The sequence below is a fragment of the Tachyglossus aculeatus genome, chromosome 11, assembly GCF_015852505.1.
Source record: "Tachyglossus aculeatus isolate mTacAcu1 chromosome 11, mTacAcu1.pri, whole genome shotgun sequence".
NCBI lineage: Eukaryota > Metazoa > Chordata > Mammalia > Monotremata > Tachyglossidae > Tachyglossus > Tachyglossus aculeatus.
In genome coordinates, this window is record NC_052076.1 from 29,676,368 (window position 1) to 29,688,406 (window position 12,039).

A 12,039-nucleotide genomic window follows, 5' to 3' on the forward strand; every position below is an offset into this window, starting at 1 on the left:
CAATGGAAAGAGCCCGGGCTTTGTAGTCAGAGGTCATGGGTTCAAATCTCGGCTCTGCCACTTTGATTAGACAAGTTGCTCCACTTCTCTGGGCCTCAGTTCCCTCATCTGTAAAATGAGGATGAAGACTGTGAGCCCCCCATGGGACAACCTGATCACCTTGTAACCTCCCCAGCGCTTAGCACAGTGCTTTGCACAGAGGAAGCGCTTAATAAATGCCATTATTATTATGAAGGTGGGGGGCGACGGAGAGAAGCAGAGAAGTAAGCAGAGAAGCAACGTGGCTCAATGGAAAGAGCCCGGGCTTTGTAGTCAGAGGTCATGGGTTCAAATCTCGGCTCTGCCACTTTGATTAGACAAGTTGCTCCACTTCTCTGGGCCTCAGTTACCTCATCTGTAAAATGGGGATGAAGGCTGTGAGCCCCCCATGGGACAACCTGATCACCTTGTAACCTCCCCAGCGCTTAGAACAGTGCTTTGCACAGAGGAAGCGCTTAATAAATGCCATTATTATTATGAAGGTGGGGGGCGATGGAGAGAAGCAGAGAAGTAAGCAGAGAAGCAACGTGGCTCAATGGAAAGAGCCCGGGCTTTGTAGTCAGAGGTCATGGGTTCAAATCTCGGCTCTGCCACTTTGATTAGACAAGTTGCTCCACTTCTCTGGGCCTCAGTTCCCTCATCTGTAAAATGGGGATGAAGACTGTGAGCCCCCCATGGGACAACCTGATCACCTTGTAACCTCCCCAGTGCTTAGAACATTGCTTTGCACAGAGTAAACGCTTAATAAATGCCATTATTCTTATGAAGGTGGGGGGGGCGACGGGTGGTCTGGGATGTAGGGGGTGGGGGCTCCGTCCCCGACGACGGAGGGGAGGAGAATGGGCGGCAGGGAGGGCGGGGGGCCGGAGTCCCCGCCCCCCGAAGTGACATGACGGGCTGGAGGTGGGGCGGATCCGCAGCTACCGCCCGGCCCGAGGGGAGCGGAGGGCGGACCATGCAGCCCCGGGCGGCGCTGACCGCTGTGCTGACCGCTGTGCTCCTGCTGGGGCCCCGGCCTGGACGGGCCCGGCTGCAGAGCGGTGAGGTCGGGGCCGCAGGGGCAGGGGGGCTGACCCCCGGGGGGGGGGGGGCGGACAGGACCTCACCCCCTCTTCACTCCTTCTTCCCCGGCCCCGAGTCCCCGGGGTCTCTGAGCTGGAGGGGGTCGGGGGGATGCCCAGTTGGGGCCGGAGCAGGTCTCTCCCTTCCCCCTCCCCAACCCCTTTCACTTCTTAGACCCCCACCATGAGGAGAGGGCAGAGGGGGGAAGAGGTTGCCGGCCAAGTTTCAGAATTAGCCTCCCCCCCCATTAAGCCCAGAAAAGAGAGAGCCACAGTAATGTCCTCATTGTCCAGTTCAGTCAGAGGCCAGTCTGGCCCCACATTTCCCCCCCAGAGTCTACTCCAGGCCTTGGTCACAGCAGAGACAGGGACGGGCTGTGGGGGACCCTGGGACAGGGGCTTGGACTACAATGGAGACAGCGACTTGGGCGGGGGGGGGGGGGGCAAGTTTCAGAATTAGCCTCTCTCCCCCCCCCGCCCCCATTAAGCCCAGAAAAGAGAGAGCCACAGTAATGTCCTCGTTGTCCAGTGGAGCAGGACCCAGTTCAGTCAGAGACCAGTCTGGCCCCACATCCTCCCCCCCCCAGAGTCTACCCCAGGCCTTGGTCACAGCAGAGACAGGGACGGGCTGTGGGGGACCCTGGGACAGAGGCTTGGACTACAGTGGAGACAGCGACTTGGGGTGGGGGCAAGTTTCAGAATTAGCCTCTCTCGCCCCCGCCCCCATTAAGCCCAGAAAAGAGAGAGCCACAGTAATGTCCTCATTGTCCAGTGGGGCAGAGGCCACTCTGGCCCCACATCCCCCCGCCAGAGTCTAGCCCAGGCCTTGGCTACGGCAGAGACAGGGACGGGCTGTGGGGGACCCTGGGACAGGGGCTTGGACTACAATGGAGACAACTACTTGGGGGTGGGGGGCAAGTTTCAGAATTAGCCTCTCCCCCGCCCACCCCCATTAAGCCCAGAAAAGAGAGAGCCACAGTAATGTCCTCATTGTCCAGTGGGACAGAGGCCAGTCCGGCCCCACATCCCCACCCCGGAGTCTAGCCCAGGCCTTGGCCACGGCAGAGACAGGGACGGGCTGTGGGGGACCCTGGGACAGGGGCTTGGACTACCATGGAGACAGCGACTTGCGGGGGGGGGGGGCAAGTTTCAGAATTAGCCTCTCTCACCCCCACCCCCGTTAAGCTCAGAAAAGAGAGAGCCACAGTAATGTCCTCATTGTCCAATTCAGTCAGAGGCTAATCTGGCCCCACATCCCCCCCCCCACCCCCCACCCCCAGAGTCTAGCCCAGGCCTTGGCTACGGCAGAGACAGGGACGGGCTTTGGGGTACCCTGGGACAGGGGCTTGGACTACAGTGTAGACAGCGACTTGGGGGGGGGGGGGGGCAAGTTTCAGAATTAGCCTCTCTCACCCCCGCCCCCATTAAGCCCAGAAAAGAGAGAGCCACAGTAATGTCCTCATTGTCCAGTTGGGCAGAGGCCAGTCTGGCCCCACATCCCCACCCCAGAGTCTAGCCCAGGTCTTGGCCACGGCAGAGACAGGGAGGGGCTGTGGGGGACCCTGGGACAGGGGCTTGGACTACAATGGAGACAGCGACTTGGGGGAGTCACTGGTCCCAACAGTGGAGACAGCGACCAGGGGGAGTTACTGGTCCCAGCCCCAGCAGCAAACTTCTGGCAAGTGAATCCCGAGGACGGAACGACAGGTGGACAGACGGGCAGTCAGACAGGGACTGCTGGCTCTGTTTGTGGAGGGCTGGGCCAGCTCCCCTGGAAATAAGCCAGGTTTCTGCTCTTTGGGGGACCTCCAAATGCTTACGAGACCCTGAAACCAGAAGCGGCTTTGGGGTCAGTGCAGGGAGTCCACAGGCTCAGGGTCTGTCTGAAGCCCCAGGCCTGCTCCCCTCTCCCCTCGCCCCCTCATCCCCTCCCACTTCCACCCTCTCATTCCCCCCCTCCCGCCCCCCACCTCTCACAGCAGGCTTCTCCTCTCCAGGACAGACGGTGTGCCGGGGTGGGACCCAGAGACCCTGCTACAAAATCGTTTACTTCCACGACGCTTCGCGCAGGGTCGGCTTCGAGGAGGCCCGCGCGGCCTGCGGCAGGGATGGCGGGCAGCTGGTCAGCGTTGAGTCGGAGGCCGAGCAGAGCCTGATGGAGAAATTGATCCGGAGCCTCGCAGCTTCTGATGGGGATTTCTGGATCGGGCTGCGGCGGCGGATGGAGGAGAAGCAGGGCCCCGGCCCAGCCTGCGGGGAGCTGTACGCCTGGGAGGACGGCAGCCCCGCCAGGTTCCGGTAACGGTAACGAAGGGGGGAGGCCTCTGACCCCCGCCTCAGCCGTGGGGACTGGACCAGACTGGACCCGGATCCCAGACTGTCCCCACTGGGCCCGTCGGGTTTGCCAGAGGGGTGGGACAGTTTACTCTTCCCACATTCAAAGCCTTACTGAAGACACATCTCCTCCAAGAGGCCCTCCTTGACTAAGCCTGCATTTCTTTTTCTCCCACTCCCTTCTGAATCACCCTTGCACTTGGGTTTGCTTCCGTTATTCACCCCTCCCTCAGCCCCACTGACCTTAGAGGAGCAGCATGGCATAGTGGAGTCAGAAGCTCATGGGTTCTAATTCTGGCCCTGCCACCTGTCTGCTGTGTGACCTTGGTCAAGTCCCTTCACTTCTCGGAGCCGCAGTCACCTCATCTGTGAAATAGGGATTGAGACTGTGAGCCCCATGTGGTACGGGGACTGTGTCCAACCCAATTTACTTGTGTCCACCCCAGCGCTTAGGACAGTCCCTGGCACATAGTAAATGCTTAACTTAACAATTATAATAATAATAATTGTGGTGTTGGTTAAATGCTTACTATGTGCCAAGCACTGTATCCATAATATATTTATTTATAATAATGTCTGTCTCCCCCTCTAGACTATAAATTCGTTGTGGGCAGGGAAATGTGTCTACCAACTCTGTTACAGTGTATTCTCCCAAGCTAATGCAGTGCTCTGCACTCAGGAAGAGCTCCATAAATAGGATTGTTTTGTTGTCTGTCTCCCCCTTCTAGACTGTGAGCCCGCTGTTGTGTAGGGACCGTCTCTATATGTTGCCAACTTGTACTTCCCAAGTGCTTAGTACAGTGCTCTACACACAGTAAGCACTCAATAAATACAGTTGAATGAATGAATGAATGATTGATTGTTTGAGAGGCCTGGCCAAGGTGATCAGCTACAGGTGGCAACCTCCTGTATCTGTTCCTTGTCCACCCACACTCCTCCTTTCTAGATACCACTGTTGGGTAGGGACTGTCTCTATATGTTGCCAATTTATACTTCCCAAGCGCTTAGTACAGTGCTCTGCATATAGTAAGCGCTCAATAAATACGATTGATGATGATGATGATGATAAGGGCCACAAATGAGACGGTCAGGGCCAGGCACAAGTGAAGGAACCTCAACCTCAATATTGTAAGCTCCTTGTGGTAGGGGAACATTAAGTGCTTGCTGTGTGCCAAGTACTGTTCTAAGCACTGCAATATATACAAGGTAATAATAATAATAATGATGGTATTTGTTAAGCACTTACTATGTGCCAAGCACCGTTCTAAGCGCTGGGATACACACAAGGTAATCAGGTTGTCCAACGTGGGGCTCACAGTCTTAATCCCCATTTTAAAGAGGATGTAACTGAGGCATAGAGAAGTGAAGTGATTTGCCCCAGGTCACACAGCAGATGTGTGGCAGGCTCGGAATTAGAACTCACATCCTCTGACTCAAGCTCTTTCTACTAGATCACGCTGTTTCACTTCTGCTCATTCATTCAATTGTATTTACTGAGTGCTTTCTGTGTGCAGAGCGCTCGTAGTAAGCGCTTGGGAAAGTACAATACAAACATTCCCGGCCCACAGTGAGCTCACAGTCTAGAGTTGGGGAGGCAGACATCAATACAAATAAATAAAAATTGCAACTATGTACATAAGTGCTTTGTGGTTGGGAGAGGGGAAGAGCAAAGAGAGCAAGTCAGTCAGAAGGAAGTGGGAGATGAGGAAAAGCGGGGCTTAGTCTGGGAAGGCCTCTTGGAGGAGATGGGCCTTCAACAAGGCTTTGAAGTGGGGGAGAGTGATTGTTGGATTAAAGGAGGGAGGGCATTGCAGGATGTGGGCTAGGGGTTGGTGGCGAGACAGGCAAGATCGAGGAACAGTAAAAAGGTTAGCATGAGAGGAGTGAAGTGGCTGTGTTGCAGAAGGAAAGAAGCGAGATGAGATAGGAGGGGGCAAGGTGATTGAGTGCTTTAAAGCCAATGTTGAGGAGTTTTTGTTTGATATGGAGGTCGATGGGTACCCACTGGAATTTTTTGAGGAGCAGGGTGACAAGTCCTGAGCACTTTTGTGGAAAAATGATCTGGGCATCAGAGTGAAGTATGGACTGGAGTGGGGAGAGACAGGAGGCTGGGATGTCAACAAGGAGTCTGATGCAGTAATCCAGGAGGGATAGGATGAATGATTATTTTAACGTGGTTTGCTTGCCAAAGTCACTTCTCTTGCTCGCTCTCTGCTCTGCTGGCCAAGGTTCAGGCTCCTGCACCCAGGTTCAGGTTCTCAGGCCCGGGCAGGGCCATTTCAGTCTTCCCCCCCCACCCCACCCTGCCCCTCCCTGGTCATGCCATCCACCCCCCTGTCTCCCACAGGAACTGGTACTCAGATGAGCCGTCATGTGGGAACGAGGTCTGCGTGGTCCTCTATCACCAGCCGTCGGCACCTGCCGGCCCCGGGGGCCCATACCTCTTCCAGTGGAATGATGACCGGTGCCACATGAAGAACAATTTCATCTGCAAATACTCAGATGGTAACGGCTCTTGCCCCTCCTGGCCGCGGGGGAAATCTAGTCTGGAGTCAGGTGGACTCCCCCTTGGTTCACCCTAGTCTCCCCCAACCTCCTCTGTCCAGACCTGGGCGATTCATTGGTGACTTTTCCACCACACCAGTTCCTCCCGCTTAGCCTTTCCCACTGCCTCAGACTTTCAGAGCACACTCTTCTCTACCATTAGATTCCCACTCCTCAGTGCCCACTGGTGACCCTGGACTCTCCCCTGAACCCTTGCCCACATGCTTCTCCTTCTCAGCCACCTCCCAGGAGCTGTCCCTCCTCCTCCTTCTCCTCCTCATAAATCCATTCAACCCCTTATCCGCACTCCTGACCCATCCCTTCTCAGCTCCCTAAAGGCCTGACTCCCCACTCCCTCTCCTCTCCTGAAATAGGTCAAAGAGGAGTACCCACCACAGCCCTTTCTGGTGATCCGTCAATTAATCAATCAATCAATCAGTGGTATTCATTGATGATTTACACTGGGTCACCTTTAAAAACACCCCCCCCACACACACACACCCCTCCACAACCCCTCCTTCCCCCAGTCACCTACACACTCGCACTTTTCCAGTTGCTGCCTGGGCAGCGAGGGGATGGTGGGTAGGGTTGGCGGTGCTGGGTCTCCCCAGACTCAGGTTTGATTGACATGGACAGTTTATTCCCTGCAGAGAGAACGACAGCTGCTTCGACGGGATGGGGAGCTGGGCATAGGGGTGAGCCGCCACGCCAATCGGGTCGAGCAAACCGGAGGGGCCCCACTTGCCCATATGTTTCTCTCCCCTCCCTGTTATGGAAATGCCTTGTGCTGAGTTGGGCATTGATGGAGCCCCACTGGAGGTGGGGGTCATGGCACAGGGGCCACAGGGGTCCCCAGGTGGAACCAGAGGGAGTCTTCAGCCGAGCTACCGGTTCCCGTTGGCCCTGAGGAAAGGGTTTAGCGTGAGGTCACGATGCAGGGAGATCCTGTTTGGCATGGGACTGGGGAAAGAGAGAAGCAAAGGCCCCATTCCTCACCTTCCTCTTCCCCCTCTGTTTTCTCCACCCCCACCCCCCACAGACTTTAAGGATGGGATACCCTGGCTTGAAGGCAGGAGGGAGGGACTCGGGGCTGGAGGATTCACCAGGGAAAGCCACCTGGAGGGGACGGCTTTGCCGGAGGGGAGGGACGTGGTTAGGCAAAGTTGAGGGGGATCCAAGCGCAAATGGGTCCCTGCGGAGCAAGGGATGGTCAGGGCGGGGGACGTTCCCAGGACGGGGAAGGGCCAACTGGGGCTATCGGTTGGTCCTGAGACCCTGACCCTGCACACTGCTGCAGGAGAGGGGCCCGAGCCGTTGACACCAACCTTGACAGGACAGCCCCGGAGAGACGCCAATGAAACGCTGAAAGAGACCAAAGGTAACCACAGGGCACAGACCCTGCAGCCTTCCAAGCAAGCCCACCCAGCCCAGAGTGTGTGCTGGCCCGAATCCTCCCATCCTCTGGTCCGAGCTGAGGAGGGCAGGGCAGTGGGGGTGACGGTTGGGAGATTCGGGCCTGCCCCTCAGCCCTTACCCCACCTTCCAGCCCAGCTACCTGCTCCTCAGATCAGCTCTCTGTCCCTTAGCTGGGCTCGCCACCCCTCAGCCTAGTTTTCCACCCCTCAGCCCCCGCTTCTCACCTCTCAGCCTGGCACCCTGCCCAAGGCCTGCTCCTTCTTGGCCAGCCTGGTGAAGTGAGGAGGGCCAGGGCCCTCTTGCAGCCCCACTGAGCCAACTCCACTCTAGTTGGCATCCCAGCTCGGCCAAAAATGCTGAATTTGAGACCCAAACACTCCTGCTTCTGTGGGCCTCGAGGTCCGGCCTGACCTAACCTGGCTTGGGGCAGGGATAGACAGGGAGCTCTGTCTCTCTCCACCCGCGGCTCCCCGGGACGCCCTGGGCTGGGTGGGCACCACAGGCTCGCTGGCGACAGCTGAAGTATCAGCGGCTGCCAAGAGTGAAATGAGCGTTTGTGGTTCCAGAGGCCGGTCTGAACATCCTCTCCATCCTCATTCCCAGCATCTCCCTGCTCCTCCTCCTGGCTGTCACCGCAGCCGTGGGCTGTGTTTGGATCGGTGTGAAGAGGCAGGTGAAACCGTCCATCGTCCGTGGGGAATGCAGAGAATTCAGAATCGGGGGTAGCCACACGAGGGTGGGAGCGGGGGGCATCCCGAGGCTGTCTCTGGGGAGTCTCCCTTCAGGAGCGAGAGCTGAACCTCCAACTTCAGGGCCAAGGGTCTGCGTGGAGGAATTGATGAAAATGCTAGTGGCTTGGATGATGCCATGGGTCCTCGCTGGGGCATGGAGTGCAATGAGGAGGCGGGCAAAGATGTGCCTTTGCCCATATTAGCTGCTACAGGCAGAACAGGGGCTGGAACCCAAGTGTCCTTGTTCCCAGCGTTGGCTTTGGGTCCTCCCCACTTCCCCCAGTTGCAGTCAGTAGATTGTGGTAAGGCAGACGGGGAGTCCTGTGTCCTTGGAGTAATTTTGGTCAGGATAAAGGGAAGTTGCCAATGTCCACTTCAGGGAAATCTGGATTTGGGGGTTTGGGTGGGCGTTTGAAGAGTGATAAATTTGAAGAGTGATAAATTCTCTACCCAAGAGATTTGCCGTCATGCCTGCCCTGGTCCCGGGGGAAGCACCAGTCAGTCAGTCAATTAATCATATTTATTGAGCGCTTACTGTGTGCAGAGCACTGTACTAAGCACTTGGGAGAGGACAATATAGAATTATACCAGACACATTCCCCGCCCACAGTGAGCTTACAGTCTAGAATGAGAAGCGTATGAGAAGCAGCATGGCATAGCGGATAGAGCACGGGAGTCAGAAGTTTATGGGTTCTAATCCCGTCTCTGCCACTTGTCTCCTGTGTGACCTTGAGCAAGTCACTAAACTTCTCTGGGCCTCAGTTACCTCATCCGTAAAATGGGGATTGAGACTGTGAGCCCCACGTGGGACAAGGGACTTGTCCAACCCGATTTGCTTGTATCCACTCCAGTGCTTAGTGTAGTACCTGGCGCGCTTATCAAATACAATAATAATAATAATTATTATTAGAAGGTTTAGGGTCAGGGCTCAGAGCTTGCCTAGTGTGGCTGGTCTCCCCTTTTCAGAGCAGGGATGGGGGTCATCACTCCAGTTTTCCGGATGTGGAAGCTGAGGTTTGGGCAGGGGTCTGCCCAGATGAGTGCCACAGGGGCAGGAGCGGGTGGGCAGAGGCCGGTCCCAGGCCATTAGTTCTAGTCCATCGGTCTGCTGGCCGTCGGTTCTCAGGTTTGCCAGTTAATTTCCCTCCAGCTCTTTCCCTATCTACTCCCCCAATGGACCAGCATGGCAACCCCGAGTGTCTGGGACCCCAGTTGGTCTCAGCGCAGCAGTTGTTACCCCAATCTCGGGCCCTCACCCTAACCCTGCTCAACAGCCATGCGGGCTGGAGTTGGTGCCCTGGCCTGCCTTTGCCCCCGAACTTCCCCAATCAATGGTATGTAGTGAGCGCTTACTGTGTGCAGAGCACTGTATTAAGTGTTTGGGAGAGTACAGTTCAACAGAATTGGTAGACACGTTCCCTGCCCACAACGAGCTACCAGTCTAGAGGATTCATCCCGGCTTCCATGTGGCCACCTTTGCCCCCGAAATGCCCCGATCAATCAATGGTATTTATTGAGCATTTACTGTGTGCAGAGCACTGTATTAGTGTGTGGGAGAATACAATTTGCCAGAGTTTGTAGACCCGTTCCCTGCCACAGTGGGGTTAACCATCTACAGGACTCATCCCGGCTTCCGTGTGACTGACTTTGCCCCCGAAACGCCCCAGTCAATCAATGGTATTTAGTTTGCGCTTACTGTGTGCAGAGCACTGTTCTAATCACTTGGGAGAGTACAACTGAACAGAGACACATTCCCAGTCCACAACAAAGCTTCCAGTCTAGAGGACTCATCCTGGCTTCCATATGGCCGACTTTGCGCCTAAAATGCCCCAATCAATGGTATTTAGTGAGCGCTTACTGTGTGCAGAGCACCGTACTAAGCACTTGGGAGAGCACGCTTCGACAGAGTTGGTAGGCCCGTTCCCTGCCCACAGAGGGGTTACCATGTAGAATACTCATCCTGACTTCCGTGTGGCTAGGAGGCGAGAGGGGGCTGGCCCCTGGCCGAAGAAGCAGAGCACCGGGGAGCCCCCCCGGCCCCCGAGCAGCCCCAACCTGGAGGTGCACAACGTCATCCGGAAACAGGACGAAGCCGATCTGGCCGGGACGCGCCCGGCCCCCGAGAACATCTCGTTCCTCCCCCGCCCGGGCACCGGACCCCGCCTTGGTCCTCCAGGGGCTCGCCACCCCGAGACCCGGGACCTGCCCGAGGCAGGGCTCGGGACGCTGGTGAGCCCGGAGAGTGGATTCGTGACCAACGACATCTACGAGCTGTCCCACGACCGGAGGGGCAGAAGCAAGCAGTCCGCCTGGGTGGAAAATGATATTTATGGTTACGAGCCAGACTGGCAGAGTTCCAACAGGCCCCCGCCGTGCCAAAAGGAGAAGTGAGAGGGTTTTCTCCCCACGGGCCGCAAGTCTGGGCCCCTCTGGCTCCAGTTTCTCAAGGACAAGGACCACGAGACACCCCCCGCTTCCCCCATCCCCTCCCGACACCTAGAGCATGGGCCTGGAAATCAGAAAGACCTGGGTTCTAATTTACATGTCTGCTGTGTGACCTTAGTCACTTCACTTCTCTGGGCCTCAGTTACCTCATCTGTAAAATGGGGGTTAAAGACTGTGAGCCCCATGTGGGAAAGGGACTGTGCCCAACCTGATTAACTTGTACTTACCTCAGCGCTTAGAACGGTGCTTGGCACATAGTGCTTAACAACTACCATGATAATTATTAATATTATTGTTATTATTCCTGGGTCTGGGCCTCTCTTCTTTGGCAGCCTCTGTCTGTGCTCCCAAAGCGCCTTTGCTCTTGGAAATAAAAAGCAAACCCACCCACTGGCTTCCAGGCCTCTGTTGCAAGGTTGTCTCAAACAGTAGCATGTTCTTCATCTGCATCACCTTTCACCCCTACCGGTGTCCCCCCTACTCGGCCAATATCTCCCTGAAGGGGGAGGATTTGGGCCCCAGGCCCCCAGAAGAAATGCTGCTATGTGATGGCAGCATAGGTGGACTGCAGAGGAACGGGCCTTGGGTGGGGCGGGCAGGGAAGGAGGGGTAGATCTGGGACTTGATAATGTTCTTGCAAAAGTCATTTCCCAAAAATCCAAGAGAGCAAAGCCAGAGAGTGGCTGGGATCAAGGAAGGAATTTACCTGCCATTGCTCAGGTGGGTCGAGCCATAATAAATTCTGTTTTTGCCATTCATTCAATTGTATTTATTGAGCCCTTACTGTGTGCAGAGCACTGTACTAAGCGCTTGGGAAGTACAAGTTGACAACATATAGAGACGGTCCCTACCCAACAACGGGCTCACAGTCTAGAAGGGGGAGACAGACAACAAAACAGAACGTGGACAGGTGTCAAGTCATAAGAATAAATAGAAGTAAAGCTAGATGCACATCATTAACAAAATAAATAGAATAGTAACTATGTACAAGTAAAATAAATAGAGTAATAAATCTGTACAAACATATATACAGGTGCAGTGGGGAGGGGAAGGAGGTAGGGCGGGGGGGACAGGGAGGAGGAGGAAAAAGGGGACTCAGTCTGGGAAAGCCTTATGGAGGAGGTGAGCTCTCAGTAGGGCTTTGAAGGAGGAAGAGAGCTACCTTGGTGGATGTGTGGAGGGAGGGCATTCCAGTCCAAAGGGAGGGCGTGGGCGGGGGGTCGACGGCGGGACAGGTGAGAAGGAGGCACAGTGAGGGGGTTAGTGGCAGAGGAGTGGAGGGTGAGGGCTGGGCTGGAGAAGGAGAGAAGGGAGGTGAGGTAGGAAGGGGCTAGGTGATGCCTTGAAGCCAAGAGTGAGGAGTTTTTTGCTTGATGCGTGGGTTGACAGGTAGCCACTGGAGATTTTTGAGGAGGAGAGTAACATACCCAGAGCATTTCTGCACAAAGATGATCCCGGCAGCAGCATGA

General features: G+C 55.8%; 1 protein-coding gene across 1 annotated transcript; it reads left to right on the forward strand.

Annotated features, from left to right (window-relative positions):
• Window positions 1–994: 994 nt before the first annotated feature.
• LAYN (layilin) lies at window positions 995–11,328 on the forward strand. The gene is made up of 7 exons (XM_038753715.1): window positions 995–1,079; window positions 3,098–3,398; window positions 5,782–5,939; window positions 6,629–6,673; window positions 7,276–7,356; window positions 7,961–8,063; window positions 10,105–11,328. Exons 1-7 carry the CDS (start codon window positions 995–997, stop codon window positions 10,514–10,516), a joined length of 1,185 nt encoding a protein of 394 aa, XP_038609643.1. The 3' UTR covers window positions 10,517–11,328.
• The last annotated feature ends 711 nt before the right edge of the window (window positions 11,329–12,039 follow it).

Coding starts and splice junctions, on each gene's coding strand:
- LAYN (XM_038753715.1), top strand. CDS start 995: ATGCAGCCCCGGGCGGCGCTGACCGCTGTGCTGACCGCTGTGCTCCTG. Junction 1,080..3,097: donor ACGGGCCCGGCTGCAGAGCG/GTGAGGTCGGGG, acceptor TCTCCTCTCCAG/GACAGACGGTGTGCCGGGGT. Junction 5,940..6,628: donor CATCTGCAAATACTCAGATG/GTAACGGCTCTT, acceptor TATTCCCTGCAG/AGAGAACGACAGCTGCTTCG.